Source organism: Nyctibius grandis, chromosome Z (assembly GCF_013368605.1).
Source record: "Nyctibius grandis isolate bNycGra1 chromosome Z, bNycGra1.pri, whole genome shotgun sequence".
Lineage (NCBI taxonomy): Eukaryota > Metazoa > Chordata > Aves > Nyctibiiformes > Nyctibiidae > Nyctibius > Nyctibius grandis.
Window position 1 is genome coordinate 91,641,847 of NC_090695.1, and position 21,824 is coordinate 91,663,670.

Here is a 21,824-nt window from a genome sequence, read left to right on the forward strand (position 1 = left end):
CACAGCCCTGCCAAGTACAAGATTCTCCTTCCTTAAGGATTTAATACTCTGCACTGGACAGACATCAAGAGGAAGGAACATGCAGCATGGGACAATGAGTGCAAAACTGAGTATCACAGTGGAGCAGAGCAGTCTCAATTTATTTTCCCCTTTATATTCAGTGATCACATTTACTGAGAGAGTAGTCATTGCAACAACTTGAACACTTTCTTCCTCCTATTCAAAAAAAACCCCAAAAAAAACCCGAAAAAACACAACCCCAAAACAAAAGTAATGGACAACAAAATGAAAAGTCAAAGAAAACCAGCAGTTTCTATTTAATTTTAACATAAATGTAAGTTACACAATTTCTTGAGACTCTGATTTGTAAGAGAAGGAAACAAGGAAATTAAGGCTATTATTTCCCCTCAAAAAAAATCCAAAGATGGCATACAAGCACCTCCCATTGTAACTGGATCAAATCCTCTTCATGAAATCAGAGGTACAATGCTGAAGCCAGGCTCCCAGAACCTCCTACTGCCAATGAAATCCAAGAACACTGTGGGGTTTTGGAACCAGGTTTTTGGACTGGTTCCATCCACTTCTAAAGTGCATAGTCTGTGGAAGAGTGTATGTGAAAACAAACTGTATTTGTCTTCTTCCCCAAACACTATGTCTCATTTTAAATTACAAACCTTGTTTTACACAGGCACAGAACTGGGATAGTATTGCCATAAGTAGTAAGTGCAAGTTTCTACACAGTTCTTGAATCACAGAACATTGACAGCTGTCACATTTGTCTCAAGCTCTTGGAGTTCTCCATAGCTGAAGTAACAGGCTAAGTCAACACTTACATTTCTGAACACTTCAGAAATTACAAAGAAGAAAAAACACATGTAAAGATAGAAGGGTAATTTTGCTACAATTAAAAAATGCAAGAGCTTACAGAGAAATTTCTGGTCTTGCTTCTGCTGATGTAAACAAGATTAGTGGAGTTAGATTTCTATCCACATGAACACATCCTTTGGCCCTATTCACTTACTGGTCTGGTACTCTTCCATGCGAAAACTCTGCAAATCACAAACTCTGCCACCTACTACTTTTTTCCAACTAGTTTATACCAGGCTTATAGTTTGGAGTATTATTTATGTCACACCTGAACTGCACTCATTAACCTCTTCTATACTTACTTAAGCACCATCAAGGGCTTTAACGCTAACTGCTTCTGAACCTCCTTCCTCTTGCTCCACTGTATTCTACTGGCATCAATGTAGAATGACCACATCATCTAATCCTTCCACAGAAGTGAAGGAACACTTAATAGCCTGCAGGAAATAATAAGTAAGTAGAAATAAAATTTCATACAGCACAACTCTAGCCTGAGACAGGAATTTGTTTCCAGGGCAATAGCTATTTTTCAGCAGATGCTCAATTTTTTGTAAAGCAGTTGCATAACAGCACAAAACTGGAACTTTTCCTTATGTAGAACATTACTGGGTTCCTCTGCCAAGAAAGGATCATGGAAATTCCTGCCCCAGCTAATACCCACTGGGATAAAAGAACAATTACCACTGAGGCATGGTACAGCCAAGCTGAAAATATTTGCCTGAAGTTTATCCCACTGAAATCAATTTGCACAGTTCCAGCCTTCAAGAAGCTTAGAAAAAGAACATACAAACATCATAGACTAATTAAAAAAAAAAATCTCCCCACAGATTATAGATAAAAGTTAAACCACATTTTTAGTGCTCATATTTTGGGTGACTCCTTGCAATATGAAAATGTCAACATCCCACTCAGGAATGTACTAAGGGAGGTATTGATTATAGTTTCCTCCCAGTTAAAATGTACATAATATTAGCTCTGATTTTTTGCATTCTTTAAGTCTTCCTGAGCCAGGTCTTTTACAAAGACAGAGAGAAATCGAACTGTATGGAGGCATCATTATTTATATAAACTCCCACTCAGAAGTGTGCTCTTAATTGAAAAAAAACACTTGGTCTGAGGGAAGGAAAGGGGGATTGTGCGGGGTCAAAGTAAGGATGGTGACTTCTAGATCCCAGTCTGAGTTGGAAGGGAAAGGGTGTCTGGGAATCAGGGGTGAGCTGTGTTCCCAGGAGAGGCTAGGTTACTGTCAGCGTAGCACTGAAACCCACAGTTGTGTTTAAAGTACCATCACAGGTAAATAGGATGCGAGAGTCCATTCTCCAAACTAGTATATTTTACTCCACTATGAATTACCTCTCTAAAAACATGAAATCTACCCACACACTTCTGCTACATAAATAATTAGGGAGGAAAGGCATTGATTCCAGAATTGTACCAAAATATGTAAAAATACCCTTGTTAGTATCACCGCAAACATCTAATACTTGCCATTACAGGAGATACATTTATTAGTAATACTGCAGGTATCTTAATACTTGCCATTAGAAAACTGTAGAAATTAGTCTATTGCTGAAATTTTACTTTTTATTCTTGAATGTTCTGGAAGGGCCACATTCAGATAGGACTGATGCCTTTCTCGCTAACAAAAGATCCAAGGAAACTAAATGCAAACAATTTTCTTGGCCTTGTTGGCATTGTAGACTTTTCTCTTTAGTTACCAGCTGACCATGAGTCATAAACAAATTTTGCTGCTACTGTATCTTCAACTGCCATTCCTGAAAAAGAATTAAAGTCACCTTCAAACAGTTCTTCAGCTGTACAAAATAATTTAGCTTCAGAAGGGAACAGAAGGATTCAGGAAATTATCTAAATGGACAGGAACAGGAATCATTCCCCATCCCAAATATCTACAGTGTTACATTCAAAGTTTACAGCTATCATGTAACCGTTAGGAGTGCTATATGAAGTTAATGTAATAGTATGAATCTAATTTTCAGTGTCCGTATCACAACTTGGTCCTTTCGGACCTCTTCCCCCAAACATCAACTCCAATCCCACAGTATGCCGCCACATTGTCTGTAGGTCAGACAGACTCCAGGGGCATAACAGCAGGGCATTCAGGTTGGAGCTTTATTAATAAATGCTGCAGTCATGTGTTGAACAACTGTGAAACGGAAAGTGTACTTCTTCTATTGTTTGTTTGCTTTCCTATCACTTTTCATTACATCAGTCCCACTAGATAAATAAAAAGGGAAAATGCAAATCACATTCTAGTTACTTGCGGGCAGTGCATTGCCATGGCAGTTTTGAAGATGATCAGCAGCTTTCCCACGCATGGGGGACCTAATAAATAACAAGGCATTGTTTTCTGTCAAGACTTGTACACAGGAGGGGTTGTTCTTACCCAGCGATTTAAACACTGTTGTTTTCTCAGGCAGGGCTGGTTTTGTACCCTTCACTACCTCTCCCAGCTCAGCAAAAATCTCTGCCTGTGAAACAAATACATATTTATACAAAAACATAACATCCATACATACGTTAAGAGAAAACCTTTTATTCTGAGTCACTTCAAAAGAAAACTCCTCCAGTTCTGCTATTCCAGAACTGCCTCCTTTACATGGTGAAGCAGATCAGTATTCAGACAAATAATAGAGAAACCGGACAGAAATCACAGAGGAGTTGAATGGTTTTCAGAGAAAGAGAGCTGACAGGCTTTCCTCAGTCAGTAAGTTTTTTTGCAGTAGATAACTTATTACTTAACCAACAAAACACATGGGGTTGCACACACCTTACCATATCTGGACCTCTTATGTTAAACCTCAAAAGTGGAAACCATATTTGTTCTGCAAAAACATCAAAAAGAGAAAAAGAAAACTCCCTTAAACCTAAAGGAGTCCCTGCCATCAAATTTCTGCAGATCACTAACTGTCTGCTTGGCTTCTGTTGTCCATTCTCTAAAGGCCTGATGTGTGTCAATCACACTGAAATCTTATAGGAAGAAAGTTACAGGTTTTAATAAATAGATTTGAAAAATATCTAATGTAACTACCAAACATTGTAGGAAATGTAGGTCTTTCATAACCAATAAAGTCCATAATTTAAGGAAGTCTTACCCCTGACAATATAACATCTCCTGATTCTGTAAGAGCAGCCTCTCTGGAATCCACAAACAGAACAGAATTCTTCATCAGTTCATCATCCAGTTCTCTCCAGTCTGGTCTGCTTGCGCCAACAGCTAAGACAACAAAACTGATGAACTTGGGAGAAATGTTTATAACGAATTCAAACCATGTTTTGTCCAAAAAGACATGTGTGAAGTAACAACGGACATTATTGTGGAAATGTAATATACAAACAATCTGATGTTAGCACTGGAGACGTTGATTGATAAAACAACAAAAAAAATAGGATGTGCCAGAGAAACTGGGAAAAAGCCTGGATTTCTCCCAGCCTGGCCTCAGCTGTAACACTGACGTACATACGGCCTGTTTCTGTAAGATGCTAAGGCCCTACATTTCCACTGATGTCAATGAAGGATCACATTGGGTCCAACCCTCCAAACTGCAGCTCATTAAAATGTACAGCATCCTTGCCCTCTAGTCATGCAGATGCTGCTGCCAACAAAGGTCTTATATACCCCATAAGCACAAACAGAACAACTGGAATCAACTGGCCTTTGCATTTCAACTTGATGAAGCATTAAACTGCAACTCTTCAGGAAGCAGAGATGAGCTGCTTTGCTGGCACTGCTTCCACCTCTTTGGTACACTAGTCAAACTTATCAGGATTTTTAAACCTATAGCCTTCTGTTATTCCTTGTAACATTATAAGCAGTACAAGTTGAGCACGTTATGGATTTTCATTTATCTGGAGAAACTGAAAACAAATCAAGGAGCTTAACTTTTTAAATACAGCAAGACCACGATCAACTTGTTATGGGCTAAAAAATAATACAGTTATACTGTAGTCAAATGTTTTTAAAAAGCATCCAACTGTTATGGAATAATAAATTCCATGTTGCTTGAATGCCTCTTCAAACAGCACAGATGCCTCAATGGAGGGGGAAAAAAAAGGCAAAGAAAGGAGAGACATCTTTCTGTATGTGTAGCCTCAGTAATTGTAGACTTTAATTGATTTTGGTTGTACTTCTGGCTTCCATTCCATGACATAACACAGACAACAACATTCAATGACAAAGGACTAAATTGAGTTTGAAAAATTGGTAGGATGCTGCTGGAATGTGGGACTTTCCTTTAAATTGTTTCCTTTGACAAGTGGCTTTTGTCTTATTAACATGCACATTTGGAAAGTGCACAAGGTCATCTGAACCAGGCCCACAATTAATAAAATAAGCAAATGCAGGCATGTCCAGAGACTCCCAACAATAGTGTGGCAACATCAATACAGGGCGGGGGGAAGAAGCCCCCCAAACCTCACCATAATTAGAGGTCAAATTGTGAAGTTCTTAACTCAGTTATTGCACCTTCTTAACTCAAGTTAAAAAAAAAAAAAACAAAACAAAAAAAAAAACAATCAATGTTATCAGCCCAAAAAGGAACAAATAGAGGAGCTTACAAAATTGGGTGAAAAGATGACAACTACCAGGGAAACAGTAAAATGAGCAGAAATTACTTTGGAAATAAGATGTTTGTATGGGTTATTTAAAGGGAGAGCAAGGAGAGCATCAAGTGACAACATGGTAGCAAAGATGATGCACCACTAGGGAAAAAAGAATACCCCATGCTCTAGCAAACATCCAGTGCTAGAATATTCATGAGATCTGGGTCCACACAACTAGGAAGACAGGGCTGGGGAAAGCGGTCCTCACTAAAGTGGAAAAGTCAAAATGGAAAGAACATTCATTCTGAGAAGCACAGAGTATTGCTTTTCAACAGTTTTTTGATGCTAAACAATGCGATAACAAATGTATCCTTTAAACAATGAGAACATAGCATACCATTGATATGAGCACCTGGTTTTACCCAGTCTCCAAATAAGATTGGTGTTGTTGCCATAGTGACCGTTATAATCACATCAGCCCCAGTAACTGCCTCCTGAGCAGAAGAGCAGACCTGCACTGGACCATTAACCGTATCAGCAAACTTCACCGCTTTCTCTTTGGTGCGATTCCATATCCGGACCTTCAAGGAAAAAGAGACAAACAGATTAGCTTGGAGAATTTCTCCTTGCTGAAACAGGACATTGTTTCAGTTTTCAGTAAATAATTATATGTGTCCTAAACGTGGGGTTTTTTCCCCTTTAATGTTCTCATCATACAAGTGACAACTTCATGTGTGGGCAGCTACATTTGAATGACTGTTTTGTGATGCCAGAATAACAGCTCCTTGTAGAGCTGTATTTATAAAATACAAATATTTCCAATAAATATATTTAAGGGAATGTCACAGAAAGCTCATCCTATATGGCACACACGGTAGGATTTTCTCAGATGGAGAGGAAAAATCCATCTGAAACTTGACTTTGTTTCCAACCCTTTAATTTTTTTTTAAAGGCCAACATTTAAGTAATAAATTCTACAGCTGTTCAGAGTATTCTTGGGTTCTGTAGAAACAGAATCAAAATAGATGTATCCTGTTAAGATGTGTCCATTACCTCTTTAAATGTGAACAGCTCCGTGAAGATATCATAATGGCTATATGCTTGAACACCAGCTCCCAAAATGCACAGCACTTCTGCAAAAGCTGGCATCAACAACTAAACAGTATCAAATATAAACAAAAATAATATGTAAGGACAATATATTAACAGATATGACAAATATATATCAAAATAATACAAAAGAAAGCAGTATCCTTTTAAACAAAAAAAATGTTTTTATGCAAAAGCTAGTATTGATTCATATTAATATAAAACAATATTAAATTACCACTATATATATAATTTTTTAAAAGACAAAAGCTAGTGTCAATAGCACCAAAGTACATCTTGGCTTGATTCTGGTTTTGAATTGTCAGACTCTTGAAATTCTGCTGGCATGAGCCAACACAAATTCTGGGGCCTCAGCACACTAATATTACGGCAACGTACTACACCTAGGTGACTCATTAAGTGCAAAACCATAGTGTTGATGTTCTGCACTGCTTGAGAACAGGGCTCATAATACTGAAAGCTATCGGTGCCGAAAGTGGTAGCTGTGTGGGTAAACGGGTCCTGGCAGCCCCTAACTAAGGTTTCTTTTTCAATTCACTGAAGCCATAAATCATATTGCAAGCAGACCTTGGCATTGTAAGAGCCACGACACATATGCATCAGGTATTGCAAAAACAGGGATGGTTCTGAGGAACAAATATTAAAATTCCGTTCTATGATTCCTTTTGGTTTTCTGGTTTCATTCTTGCCTGTGATTCACCAGTACTTGGCAAAGGTGAAGAGGGGGCTGCTGGAGCGCCTTGTTTATGCATTTGCTGTGGCCACTCGCTTCTGTGTAAAAAGCTTTAGAATTGTCTAGGCTCTCAACACTTATTCTTCTGCAAATAAATTGAAAAAAATCTCATTGATCCCATTTTTCAGTACCAAGAACTCTTTTTAATGTTCCTTTCAAAAACTTTGAAGGACTGATTTCAAAGGTCCCTTGCATAAAAGCATGGGTCTTTGAAAAGCAAATGCCATAAAGAGGACAAGATGACAACTATGAGCTAAACTCAAACACTCCTGAAAATTTCCCAAAACAGCAGACGACAATAAAGGATCTGATCTTGAAGTCCCTTCAGCAGCCAAACTCCTTTGAGGCCAGCAGAGCCCTGACTGTGTAAAAACTGTCAGAACTGCCCAAGTATAGAATGGCTGAGATGAATGAGGTCCTATAACCTCATGTCCAAAGAATCCATTGTAAACTGTTCTGCCCCTTGGACCAGAGGAAGCTCTTGGGGACAGGTTCTTCACTCCAATTTTATGTCAGTTTAGCTCTATTGCCATGGATAGGGTCACGCTGGCATGAAGACTGCCACTAACGAACCGGTGAGATCAGCCTTCAGTCTGATGCAAAGCTGATGGGTGAAAAACAGAGCTCTAGCCCTCTTATTGCCTCATCCTTTGAGGTGAAGACTAAAACAATCCTGCTGTGCAATGGACGGTGACTTGCTCTCTTCCCACTATTAGCAGCTCAGTCAAATACAGTTTTGAAAAAGAATTCAAAACCAACATTCTCCAACTGAAATTGAAATGATGTAAAGCAACATAGTGCAAGATACACCTCACCTGTCTTCAGACACTGAAGTTTATGGCTGTAGGCAGGGACAGTCATCTACATTGAAGTTTATGGCTATAGTCAGGGATAGTCACCTAGACATCTTCCAGTGACAACAGAGAAACTGACAGCCAGCCAGCCACCTCTGGACAAGTCATCCCTCTATCTCATGCATCATGTATCTTAAGAAGATCTATGTTGCCCCCTAGATATGTGCCTTTCTCCTTTTTCTCCAGGTCCAGTAAAACCCACCTGTCCTGGCCCAACAGCAGAAAATGTACATCTAAACAAAACTGAATTTATCACCACACCTGCATCACCCAAAGCTGTAAAGGAACATGTTAAGACAGGCAAAAAAGAAAGAAAAACACAGAGGAAGACACCTCAGTAAATTCCCAGAAAAGCATGCAGAATGAGCCACAAAATCATAGCTCAGATTCCTTCTCCAACCACACACAAAGTGTTAAAGCCAGACAAGATTCACTCAATCAAAAGAGAAAACTGCGCTTTTAAGTTTTCCCTGAAGATATACGTTATCATAAATCTAATTTAAAGCCGTATTTGATGAAAAGTCACGTTCACTGAAAGCCATTTACATCTCCCTCTAGTTATTTTATATATAACACCACTAACTGATTCTGTCCCGATTTCGGAAACAGAAGACATACCCTGGTAGCGATTGCAGAAACCGCAGCTGTTCGTTTTGCTGTAATGACACTGCCATCTAGGACCTTTAAAAAAAAAAAAGTTCAAACAGACTGAAGTGAACACTGAACATGTGACTAAATACTAAACAATTTCATCTGATTTATGAATTCTGTGATATTACAGAGCACATAAAAAGATAAAGTTTTTTTTTCTCTTTCAAATGCAAGGTAAACATTTCCTTATCATTTGTCTCTTCTAGTCACCCTGTGAGCCAACAGATTCCCTTCAAATCACAAATAGCAGTAAATAGCAGATAGAGTACAGTTTAACACATATGAACGATATAACGCGTTAGGTCAAATCTTCATTTGGCACAAACACATTTTCATTGATGACACACGTTAACTCAGACCAATTTACACCAGCTCCAGCTTCTAAGAATCAGAAGAGAGAACTGATGGAACACGAACAGAGGAGAACGCAGAAGCACGCATGAAACTCACAGCTTGTAAAGATCCATTTCTGGGATCAAATAACAGGACAGTCGCTTGGTGAGACGGGACGGAGGAATCCTTCTTGTGCTCATAAAAAGTCACCAACTTGGTTGTCAAAGCATCATCTGCAGCACTGTAAGCAGACATGACTCCTAGGAACCTTGTAAGAAAATTACTTACATTACTTATGTACCTTTAGCACGGGAGCCTGCAGCCACCAGAGTGGTCAACATCAAACGGCTACTGACCAGTTAATCAGTAGCTCGGTACCAACGACCTTTTCTGCTGCTCTAATTCCCTCCACCCCGCCCCTTCCCCGCCGCAGTCCCCGGCGCCCCGTTGCCACTATCCCCGCTCCGGAGAGACCGCACCTCCTCCCGCGGACGGCATTCCCCCACCGTCCCCGCCCCGGGGCTCCGCCAGGCCGCCCCCTCGCAGCGCCCACCCCGCCCGCCTCACCCGCCGTGCCGGTGCACCGGCACCACGGTGCGCACGGGCTGCACGACGCCTCCCGCCGCGCCGGCCGAGAAGTTGGCCAGGGCGGTCTCCAGCGCCGGGAGCAGGAGGCTGGCGCGGTGCAGGTGCTTCTCCACTTCCTCGGCGCCGATGAAGACGGGCGGAGTCGAGCCCATAGCGAGCACCGGGCAGATGAGACGGGACTACGGCACCGTGTACCGCCCCGCACCGCCGCTAAGTACTCGGCGGGGCGCCCCCGCCCCCCGTCCCGGCCCCGCTGCCGCCCGCCCCGCCCCGCGGCCCATCCCGCACCCGCCCTGCCGGGGTCCCAGCTCCCCTCACGGGCACGGCGGACACCCGCCGCCTCATCCCGACCGCTACGGGCCGTGCCGCGGCTTGAGGCGAGCCCCGCCGCCCCGGGAACGGCCGCGCCCCCTCAGGCACCGCCGGTCACTAGGCACCGCCGCGGGGAAGGCGGCTGCGAACGCCACGGAACGGGCCCGCCGTGATTTATTTGCGGTTCCGCCCCAGCCCGGAGGCACCACCGGCCCCCGCGCCCTGACGGGTGGAAGAGCCCCCGCGGTGACCTGACGGCAGCGGCACTCTGCGCATGCGCGCAGCCGCACCGGAAGCCCGCGAGGTGTCGCTCTATCCTCAAGGCGCGATTCTAAGCACGAACAGTGGAGTTTGGGCATTCGCTCGCTAGAAAGTCAAAGCGGCGCAGGGTGTGCCGGGAAGGCCGAGTCTTCCTCCGAGACAGCCATCTTCTCCTCGCCAGGGCCGGGCTGAGGGGCGCGGAAGGATGAAGGGATTCCCGGTGGTCGCGCGTTCCCTCTCGGTGAGGGTGGCCTGGAGGCGTTGTGCGCGGTGGGGGAGAGGCATAGACAGCGGCGACAGCGGTTGTCCGGGCCCTGGCGGCTGTGGGCGGGCCTGACCCCAGCCAGCCCTGGGACGGCGAGCCGAGCTGGCGGGCAGCGGGCGGGCGGGTGAGCGGGCTGCGGTCGTGTCGGTGGGGCTGTCAGCGAGGGGCGTGAGGGGGGGGCCAGGGCCGGGGTGGAGCCGGCCGGGCGGATGGCGGAGCGGGGCGGCCGCGCTGAAGGTCAGGCAGGCCGCGGGCTGGGCCCGGGGCGGTCTGCGCGCAGCTCCGCGGCTGGGAGCTCCTGCCGGGGCGAGGGGTCCCGGGTGCGGCCGATGAGGCAGGGCCGCCCGTGTGGCCGGAGAGAGGGGAGGAGCGGTGTCTGAGGGGATCCTTTCTCGCTGGGGAAGCTTCAGGTGCTTGTGGCAAGGTGGTGCCCTTGGCAAGAGCTGTCGGCTTGTCCCGGAGGCGCGGGGCGGGCAGGGGGCTTGTTCTGCTGCAAACAGTCTCGTTGTGCCGGCGGACAGCTGGAATGTAACTTGGGTTAGGTCTCTGCTAGAAATGCTGTCTCGAGGAGGATAGCCAGTGATTCCTGAGTCACTGTATGTTTCAAAGTCAGTTTTAGACCTGAAGAAAGGAGTTTTTCCTACACTCAAAATACATTGAACAGAGCATGTGGCAAAGCAAGGGGAATTAGGTCATTGGTATCCCTGCTACTGAGTGCAGTGGTGTTTCTGTCACTTGGTTTTTACTTTGAGATGTTAGGAAATTAGGTTATTTTTTAATATGGGAAGAAGAGCAATAAGTAAGTTTGTTTTACAAATATAAAAACCAGAAAATGTGGAATAGCATTTCAGATTCAAAATCAACAGTATTGTCATTTGTGTTGCCAGCTACTGAGGGAAGGCTCTTGTGATACTCACTTCAGTTTGACAGTCTGTGCCTGGTTATTACTCTGCAGTTTGGGGACTTGTGTAGGTGTCCAGTTCGTATGCAGCAGTCAGTGTAGATGCGTTGGTATTCTGAGAGGTGACTCTAGGAGTTGAACTGCCTACACCAAATAAATAAGAAAATTATCTCCAAAGTTGTATTCTGGGTATGTGGATTGCTGTAGCTGTTTGTTCAGTTAATTGCTATACACTGGTGCTACAGACTATACAGTATCAGCAGAGATTCACACCACACAACAACAAAGGGGAAAAAAAACCCTTACAGTGCTATTTCTTGAACTTCCAGACACCTCGTATAACTCATTGCACAGGTTCCAACAGTGATGTAAAAACAATCAGAGGAATTACAAGGGGATAATTGTTTTTACTTGGGGGCTTGAAGTCATTCGTTGTATTTCTACTTTAAAATTAATTGCTTTTTCAGTATGTAATGGAACATGTGATGAACTAATTCAGAAACTCCATGCTTTTATGCTTTCTCCTCTAGAAGAGACTTTACTCACTTAAAGTAGCTCCTAAAGTCAAAACCTCAGCAACTTCAGAACAAGTGAAATTGTCTCCTGAGTCTGAGGATCTTGAGGTCAGTCTGAGTACTGGGGGTGTTTTCTCTCTCCTTTTTATTTATTTTTTAAAAATCAGTCACAGCAGAACTGTGACAGTGCTTCTGGTGGATGACTAAACCAAATTTTTTCTTTTTATTACAGATTACTAAATTACCAAATGGCTTAGTTATTGCGTCTCTGGAAAACTTTTCTCCTGCTTCAAGAATTGGTGTGTTTATTAAAGCAGGCAGCAGATATGAAACTACTAGTAACCTGGGAACTGCTCACTTGCTTCGTCTTGCATCTAATTTGGTAGGAGCTTATTCTCTTTGTTATTGTGCTGGCGGTAGGTGAAATGGTGGATGAAATGACCACAAAAAGAAGTGCTATGGTAAAATTCTATGTCAGAGATCTTATAAAGTAGAAAACTATGTACATTGATTCTTGGTTACCTGGGTCAAGTGCAAGAGAAATTACATTACTTCCTGGAAGACAGGCAATGATATTTATTTAGAATTGTGCTCTCTAGTGGTGTCTTAAACTATATATACATCTATATCAAGCTATGCTCATAACTCATTTTATTTAAGCTGCAGTAAAAGATAATTTGTGTGGCAGACACAAACCCAATTTTGTGTGTGTGTTGAATATTTCTGAATAGTCTTTCTTACTACTGCTATCAAGATATTTTAAGCTCCTTTTTTTCCCCTCCTGATTTATGGCTAGCTTCATTTTTACAAGGTGCTGTGGAGGCAGGTACATATCAGCAGGTTCAAAAAAGAAACAGACAAATTCATTGACAACAGATCCTTAGGAGTTGCTGAAAGGAATAACTCCTGTAGGTACTGCAGGAAGAGCATTGAATGGATTATGGGATGCTATATTTAAACAGCCCCTTCTGTTGCCACTGTCAGGTATGGAACATTGGGCTAGATGTCCCATGGGATTGACCCACTGTGGCCATTCCCCTTGTTCCTGTTTATCTCTATTGTTGTCTGGCTGTAGCTGCAGATGTAAACACGGCCTCTCATACACCAGCCAGGCTGTGACAATTAGAGATACACAGCACCCTGACATGTGTTTGACTGCTGTTCTGTGGGTTCAGTCCACATCAGTTTCAGGCAGGAAAAAAAATAGCATCCCAGCTGCCTATTACCTCCTTCCCAACTGCTGCCCGAAGTTACTTTCCCCAGACAGCTGTCAGTGTAATAGTATGTGTAGGTATTCCTTGCTCTGGTTTTGTCCAGCTTATGTAATTCAAAGAATCCTATTAAATGTTCAAGCAAACCTGGATCATTCTCGAGTGGGGCTGGGGAGCAAATACATGAGCAATTATGGTGGAAAATCAAAGAGAAGGATAGAAATTATTGGGAGTAGGGATGCAGTAACCTGGCTCAACTTCTCAAATGGCTTCTGTGTAAATGAATAAACAGACACTGTTTCAACTTTGCCTAAGCGCTGAACAACTTCAGGCAAATCTGTTCTTAAAATAGCTAGAATTTTAAGTTGCTAGCTTGTTTGCTTGTTCGTTTGTTTGTTTTTAATAGACTACTAAAGGAGCATCTTCCTTCCGGATTACTCGTGGCATTGAAGCTGTTGGGGGTAGCCTAAGGTTTGTAACCACATATAATCTGTCTTGGTAAAATGCAAACAAACTATATGACTAAAGGAAACTTAAAACGATAAGCATAACAATATGTAGGTGGATAAGCTCAGTGTGGTAATGGTACTTGAATGGTGAACATTGACAAGGAATGTCTTTTGTACTTCTCATTTTATTAAGATTCAAGAGTCCACCCATGATTTGTGTTTTAAAAACACCTTTCAGTTAACAAAATATAAATGTGTATGTGGAAGAAATAGAATTTGTCCAGAAAGCTTAATGTTCTTTCTGCCTTTTCAGGCTTCAAGATTAAACTTCCTGAAGTCAGTAGATATTTTTTTTTTCTCCATCTTTTGTGCATAGATACTACTACTCATACTGCAATTTTGGGAACAATTCAGATGGTAGTTGGCTTTCGTGATTTGAGAGTTTAAAGCCTAGAAAACAAGCCTAAGACAAATAAAAGAGGGATCTCGCTGTGCCTGCTTTCTTGCAATGTATCTTGAAATCATCCAGTAAGATTGTTTTATATAGAATTTGGTTAAAAGCAGTGTTTTATATAACTTGAGATACTACCTGTTTTTTGTTCCTGTTAAGCGCACATATGTTGAAGCAAGTGGAAAGAGAATAATTTCTAAATTGCCTTGTTTAATACATATACACATTTTTCTTCGAGTTTTGCTATTCAGCCTTATTTGTTGTTTTACTTTGAATTATCAGGGTATCTTAAATTCTGATGGTCACAAGATACTTGTTATTACTTGAATACTTAAGATACGAATTTTAATTACGTCTGTTTCTGCTCTGTGGGTGTATTATCACTCCTTTAAACAGTCACCTCAAGCAGATTTCAGGTTAACTAGATATTCTAGTCAGTATGTTTCTGATGAATGCGGTCAATGGGGAATATGTGTGAAAATCCAGTTCTATGTTCTCTGCTGAAATGGATTTTGTATTTTTTCTCATTTAGCGTGTACTCAACAAGAGAGAAAATGACTTACTCTGTTGAATGCCTGCGTGACTATGTGTAGGTATCTAGATATGCTGTAAACTTAATTATTGCATTCTTTACAAACTGTTCTGTAGCAAAGTAGAGACCTATCATTTAATAGGGTAGGAGTAATACCTATTTTCATGTCTTTGTAATAAATCAATAAATTACTGTATTAATTGTACAGTAATTAATTCAGCTTCTGTATCATGTTGCTGAGCATACAAATGCTACAGAACTGAAGTTGAATTCTCATACTTTGTACAGCAGTGCTAATAACTGCTCTGTCTTGAGTGATATATTTTGTTGTTAATGTGTTGCTTACAGATTAGTTTGAATTGCTTTCAACTTCAAAAGAAATATACGCCACTTCTATTGTGTTTAATGCCTCTGCAACTTGTTTTATTTAGTGATACAGTAATGGAGTACCTTCTTAATGTCACCACAGCACCAGAGTTCAGACCTTGGGAAGTAACTGATCTTCAGCCACAATTAAAAGTTGACAAAGCAATTGCATTTCAGAATCCTCAAGTTGGTAAGTGTATTTTCTGATTCACTGCATTGGCTTCGTGGGAGTTTCTTCAAACTAAAAAACTTTGGAAAAAATAGTGTTCCCCTTTTGCTCTGTCACATGACTATTTAATTTTTCAGCTTTTCCCCATTGATAGGTATGGTCTTTCTGTTGTTACGGAACTGTTTTTTTTATAAAACCACAAGTTTTTCCAGCCTGTGCATAACAACATTCAGCAAGTAACATGCTGAAGACAGCTTACACCATTCTCCTGGACAGCTTCTACTTTACTTTTTTAATTTTTTTGAAGTACAGACAAAGAATGTGCAAGTTATGACTGTTGACAGTATATTTACAGCAGCTCGTGTTCTGAAAACATTATTTAGGTCTTACTCATTGATGTGGAAACAGTATTCTATAAAAGACTTCTTGAATTTGTGTGGGTATTTTAGTATAAAAACAATATGTATTTTCATTACACTGAAAATGGATTGTAGTTTTAGGTTTATAAATTTAGGTTCATGGGTTTAAAAAAAAAATCAAACACAAAGCCTCAGCTAAACCAAGCCTGTTCCAATATATCTTGTGTTACTTAACTCTAGTCATCCAAGTTCACACAGGTAGTTCTGCACAATAAACATCTTTTGTACTACTCCTTTGCTATGAAGAATGCTCACTTTCATAACCCATTAAAGGTGACAACACAACGTGGGGATTTGGAAAATCTCAGGCTTATATAGAAGTACTACTATTTTTGAAATCTGTATCAAGAACAATCTTTGTTCTTTAAACATGTATCAGCTACAGGTTGGTTTCATAGTAATTTAGTATTTTCAGTTAGAGTTATGTTCAGAAACAGATCTATGAAGAAAGGAACGTCATTTTGAGGAAAGGATATGAACAAACACAAGGAGAGTACCAAACAGGACTGAGTAGAATGCTGTTGTATGCAAGAAAAAACTAATGAGAAGGGAACTGAAGACACTAGCATCCTTCATCTGAATAGGGAGATAGCTTTGTGTCACGTCTCATCTACAAAATTGTATTATAAACAGCCTGTTCTTCCTTCAAGCTCAAGAACAAGGGATGCTTACAGTGAAGGTGATGATGATTCTGAAACTAATTAAAAGGATGTTGGGGTTTGTTGTTGTTTTCTACTACTTCCCCTTCCCGAAACACTGGTTGTGTTTATGGCTTGGTGTTGAGGCCAAAAGGTTTTGAGCATCTGCAAGTTATTCAGATTTTTTTTTTAAGTTACAAAAGAACAGAAGCCTTTAGACCAGATTGTGTTGCCTGGGGATTTGGATGGAGCTTCCATGTGTATCGGATTATTCCAGACCTGCTTTTGCAGATCTTTGGTCCTTAAGTGGACCACAGCTTTATTTCACTGGGGTAACATTTAGTTTCATTCATAATCTTCATTAAAAGTGGCTCTTATGTTAATCATCACCACTGCAACTTTGTTCCTCTTAGGAGTGCTGGAAAACTTGCATGCTGCAGCTTATAAGAATGCTTTGGCAAACCCCTTATATTGTCCAGATTACACAATTGGAAAAATTACTTCTGAGCAGGTAGGATTATTTGTGCTGGGTTATAAATCTGTTTCAGTTTCTTTATCAAGGATAGATGATGCTTGACAGAGAAAATTAATTTAGTAAATATGCAGTCAGTATTTATTATGATATTAGTCAGGTGTTAAAATTATTTCCGTGCAGCTTTTAGTATTGGGTATGGAACTCACCTTCACATTTAGAGAGGTGGTTAATGTCAGTGGCTTTGTGTTGATAGTAAGGCTGTCAATGAAATGCAAGTATTGTTGTATAAAAGGGTTTTATAGTTGTCACTGGAGAATGTGTAAAATGCTATTCTATAGACAGTTCCTTTTGGAAGCATTGGAGTTTGCTGCATTAAGAAGTATAAGGCTGAACAGGGGATGTCAGAAACACACTTGCCATTTTTGTTCTTTTATATAAAATACCCTAAAATGTGAATTTACTGTTGCAGCTTCACCATTTTGTACAGAACAATTTCACAAGTGCGAGAATGGCTCTTGTAGGAATAGGTATGTATGTTCTTTCATGGACACTGCAATTCATAAGGGAAAACTACTGTAGAAATTTGAGTTCTCTGTAGAAATTTGAGTTCTCTGTAGAAGTAAAATGTTACAGTACACTTAAAACACTTTTATGTAACTGCTGTAGCTTTTCAATGCTATTACATTACTTGGAATAAACTACTGTATCGCAGGTGTAAAGCACGCTGACTTAAAGCAAGTTGCAGAGCAGTTTCTAAATATCCGAAGTGGAGCTGGTATTTCTAGTGCAAAGGCTGTCTATCGAGGGGGTAAGTATGTTTCTTGTGCCTGTTCTGAATGACTGATCTTCTGGTTATTATAAATGTAGTATTTTCAAAGTTGCAACTGAAAACTATATAGTTGTTCTAAATGCTGTACATGGGAAGTGACAGTTCAGAGGCATCTCCCATCTCAATAAGCAGAGGATTATTCCCTGCTGTGGAAAGTTCTGGGGTAAAACTGAACCTGTATCTCCCAACAAAGCTTTACCTGCAAGATCATTTCTTCCATAAAGTGAAAAACAAGCTGGCATATAGTTTCTCTTGGCATTTTTGGGAAGATTCCCTTAAGAATAGCTTAAGGACTGTCTAGAAGTGGTGGTAGGCTTTCTTTTTAGGAAAGATCTGTCCTAAGTCTTTCATAAAAGACAAAGCAATACTTAGCTCTTTCAGAGTGGTATCTTGTACTAATACCAATAGCTATTCTTTAGTTGGGGTATTGGATCACTCTGTAAACAGATGGGAAAAAAATATAAGTTTCCAACATTTAACGTTTGACTGGAATAACTTCAGTTTCTATAAAACAGTAAATATGAACAGAAGGTACACTACTTTTCTGGATGTTTATTATCTGAAGACTCACTGAGTTTTATCATCTCATACTATGTGTGGTTTAGGATCAGGTTCAAATAAGGCATAGTAAGGTACTTGGGTTTGTGCTTGCAAGAAAACTTTTGAATGTAAAGGACTTTTGAATGCTTTTTTCAAAGGGATATGTAGAGAGTACACTAGATACATAGTATACATATACTATATATATTTCTTTTTAATAAGAGTTAGGAATAACCTCTGAGGATTATAGGTATAAAGGGGGCTAATGATTAGGAAGCTACAGTATGACCTACAGCCTACTAACAGCTTCTTGCTGTCTTACTGAGTGGACATGCAATAACTTCACACCCTGGCTTCTCTCTTGTGAAACTTAACTCCTGGCTAGAAGCGTTTCCTTTCCATACCTCTGAACGTACAGTAGTTTCTAAGTGAATGCTGCATTACCTCTTATTCTGTTCTTGTATTTTTTAGGAGAAATCAGAGAACAGAATGGTGATAGCCTTGTCCATGCTGCTGTTGTAACAGAAGGAGCTGCTGTTGGGAGTGCAGAAGCAAATGCATTCAGTGTTCTTCAGCATGTTTTAGGTGGTGGACCCCTTATCAAGAGAGGAAGCAATGTTACCAGCAAACTGTCCCAGGGTATTGCTAAAGCAACTACCCAGCCATTTGATGTAAGTTCGAAGGGTTTCTGCACTCTAATATTTTAAGTAAAATACATACTATCCTTTGAGAGTTTACTACCTTGAGCAAGAATCTTAATTAGTTCATTCTTGCACAAGTTACAATATGTCAGAGAAGGCCTTCCAGTCTGATCTTTCCTCTCCGTAGATGGAGTTTAGCTTCCTGAATTAAGTATTTTTAGATCCTAATAGTAATCATTTTCCTATGCTTAACGCTGAGTTGTTCTGGTACTTGAAACAGTCAATAATGATGTTTGTTTTGCAGGCTTCCGCATTTAACGTTAATTACTCTGATTCTGGGCTCTTTGGGTTTTATACCATATCCCAGGCCTCAAATGCTGGGGAGGTAAGTTGCTGATTAGAATTTAAGTATTAACAACATAACCCTCAAAGTAGTGTTTTGATTTGAGATAGTGACTGATTCATCTGAAAAAAGTCAATTCATCTGGTTTCTTGTGTAAGTGTGCTGCATGTTCAGTTATGACTTAGCTCTGTAAGCTGGGAATGAGACTTGCTTTCTGGGAAGTACAAATGCCTAATACGAACTAGAGCTAGTAAAGTATCTTGAATTGCTGACTGTAATTGCTGATTTTCTTGTGTAAGCCTAAGTATATCATGAGGAACATGGTGGCTCTTGAAGCTGACAGAACTGAATGCTCTCATGAAAAATGGTGAGACCATGCAAATTCATGTGGTGGTGCAATTTAAATCCACACTTTTTTGTGTCTCACTTCAGCATTTATTACAGTGGTTTTAGTTTTGTTCTAAAGCTGTTCAGCATTGAGTTCAGGCTAACAATCCTAACACTGTCAGCTGCTCTCCCCTGAAGTTTTTAAGGGTCAGATAATAGAAATAACATGTTGAAATTTAATGCTGGAAGAAGTCTTAAATGATTTGATTTTCCTCAGGTCATTAAAGCTGCTTTGAACCAGATAAAGGCAGTTGCTCAGGGCAGCATCACTGATGCTGATGTCACAAATGCAAAGTAAGTGTGTAAAGAACTGTCTTGCGTGTTGTAAAGAGAAATTTCTGAGTATGTAGCTACTTGTCAAACACTTAAGCTATTCTGTACAACAAAGCTTATCATCATCCTTTATTTCCATGGGGAACTGCTCACTCTCCTGCGTTAAAACTGAAGCATTGTCAATACTCTTTTTTTTCAAAGCTATACTGATTCTCTGCTAGTGGTATTTCCTAATAAAAACTTGCTAGATAACTGTTGATGTTTTATGAAAACTGTTTCAATATAAGAAATTAGCAAGTATCAGCAGATGCTCTCATTTTAATCATACTCTGTAGTATTAAGATGTATTTAAATTAGAATTCTAAATTGCATTATTTAGGTAATTCCCTTAACAGTCACACTGCAGCAATTCCCAAAACAATTATATTAAGCAATCTGCATCTTCAAAGAATAGTAGTAATGAGGGTCTGCAAGTGTAAAGCACTGAATGAGTGATGTTACATCCAAGTGCTCGAAATACGTGCCCCTAGGAATATTTGAGATGGGGGAAAATTACTATCAGAGTTACTTCAAACAGAAACAAATTCTGAGCTAGAAATCTTGTGACTGTGTGGGGTGGCTGATCATTCCAAGGCAGGAGGTGTTCAAGTACCCTGTCATTTTCATGGTTGAATTATTTGTGGTGCCCCTTTACAGAATTCTTTCATACTTGGAAAGGAAAACCTTTCAAAATGGAGAGGAATCTTGAAAACTTAAAAGCACCAAAAACTCATTGCACTTACGGGGGGTGGTGGGGAAGGTAATAACAGGACTTAACATGCTCACTCATCCTTAATGCTTTGTTTGATGGCAGAAATCGGCTGAAAGCCACCTATTTGATGTCAGTGGAGAGTGCAGAGGGGTTACTGAATGAAATTGGCTCCGAGTCATTGGTTTCTGGCACACACACATCACCATCTGTTGTTGCTCAGAAAATCGACTCTGTAGCCACTGCTGATGTTGTGAATGTAAGTATGTGTCAGCATCTACAGGTGTTCCTTAATCACTGTGTACGTTTTTTTTATACAAAACTGGTGCTTGTTTATATGTGTTTACAAACACACACATATACTATCTTTAAAAAAAAGCAACTCATTTACAAATCCCAGCTGGCTATCTTTTGATGTCTTTATTAACAGAAGACCCTTTAATCCAATACACTGTAAAACTAGTGTAGCTTGGGAGTATGTGAAATTCTCGTCTACTTCACCTAAGTTTACCAAAACTGCCAACGAGTATACAATGGAAAACTTGATATTGGTTCCAGTGCAGGCACTTCTGTGTCAAGGCTTTTAGAATTCCCGAGTCTAGAATATTTGCTGTGCTTAATAAAACAATTAGGCTTTCAATGATAAATTGACATAACTGCATTGCTATTCCAAATTATCTTGTTGCTTATACTTGAAGCAAACTTCATAAAGAAATCCATCAGAAATTCTAAGATAGAAAACTTGTGTTTTCGCAGTCACCACTAATTTGTGTTGCAGTAGCAACTGGCAATAACTTTAGTAGTAAGGAGAGATCCACTGTATCTTGTGGTATAATAATTATTCTATGAATAACGATTTTCAAAGAGTTTATATCCAACTGTCATTCTGCCATTCCTGTTTAGATAAGGAAAATTTAGTTGATGTATTATAGTAGTATTGGGATTTGTTTGTTTTAATAACTTGAAGCTGAGGCTATGAGCAGCAAGATAAACTCTGTTGTAGCAAATATTTCCTTATATCCATCTTTCTAATTTATTTTCAGGCTGCAAAGAAGTTTGTCAATGGGAAGAAATCAATGGCGGCTAGCGGAGATTTGGGAAATACTCCTTTTCTTGATGAGTTGTAAAAACAAAACTGGGATGCGGATTCAAGATGGACCTGAGCTCCAAGTCACCTGTGTTCTAAATAAATTACTACTAACTTGTTATTTATGAATTCAGTTCTTTCAGAAAAGTAATCTGGAATAATTGTGGGCTTGCACTCATCAAATAAAGTGCTGAGTTCATACATTTTGTGTTGAGTTTTTTTCCACTGAAAATGGTATCTAAAATGCTGGTAAGTCTGGCTCTGTACACTGGAGGTAAAACTACAGGGAGAAAATAAGGTGACTTTTAATGTAAAA

At 40.3% G+C, this 21,824-nt stretch overlaps 2 protein-coding genes across 5 annotated transcripts; one reads left to right on the forward strand and one right to left on the reverse strand.

Moving 5' to 3' along the window:
• Positions 1-293: 293 nt before the first annotated feature.
• On the reverse strand, positions 294-10,259 carry CRYM (crystallin mu). 4 transcript variants are annotated; one of them, XM_068422258.1, is made up of 8 exons: positions 10,015-10,259; positions 9,226-9,376; positions 8,743-8,805; positions 6,481-6,582; positions 5,825-6,008; positions 3,981-4,102; positions 3,272-3,356; positions 294-2,642 (listed from the first exon to the last, which is right to left on the reverse strand). In XM_068422258.1, exons 2-8 carry the CDS (start codon positions 9,361-9,363, stop codon positions 2,578-2,580), a joined length of 759 nt encoding a protein of 252 aa, XP_068278359.1. In that variant the 5' UTR covers positions 9,364-9,376; positions 10,015-10,259; the 3' UTR covers positions 294-2,577. The 4 variants fall into 4 exon arrangements, with proteins under 4 accessions (XP_068278359.1, XP_068278358.1, XP_068278356.1 ...); XM_068422257.1 differs by having other exon boundaries at positions 9,985-10,259; XM_068422255.1 differs by lacking the exon at positions 10,015-10,259 and adding an exon at positions 9,676-9,930.
• Positions 10,260-10,348: 89 nt separating this feature from the next.
• UQCRC2 (ubiquinol-cytochrome c reductase core protein 2) lies at positions 10,349-21,711 on the forward strand. The gene is made up of 14 exons (XM_068422254.1): positions 10,349-10,510; positions 11,966-12,058; positions 12,183-12,332; positions 13,568-13,632; positions 14,594-14,650; positions 15,025-15,149; positions 16,599-16,696; positions 17,130-17,187; positions 17,373-17,468; positions 18,501-18,700; positions 18,975-19,055; positions 19,618-19,694; positions 20,527-20,680; positions 21,465-21,711. The coding sequence occupies exons 1-14, from the start codon at positions 10,475-10,477 to the stop codon at positions 21,546-21,548; spliced, it is 1,374 nt and encodes a 457-aa protein (XP_068278355.1). The 5' UTR covers positions 10,349-10,474; the 3' UTR covers positions 21,549-21,711.
• Positions 21,712-21,824: the final 113 nt, after the last annotated feature.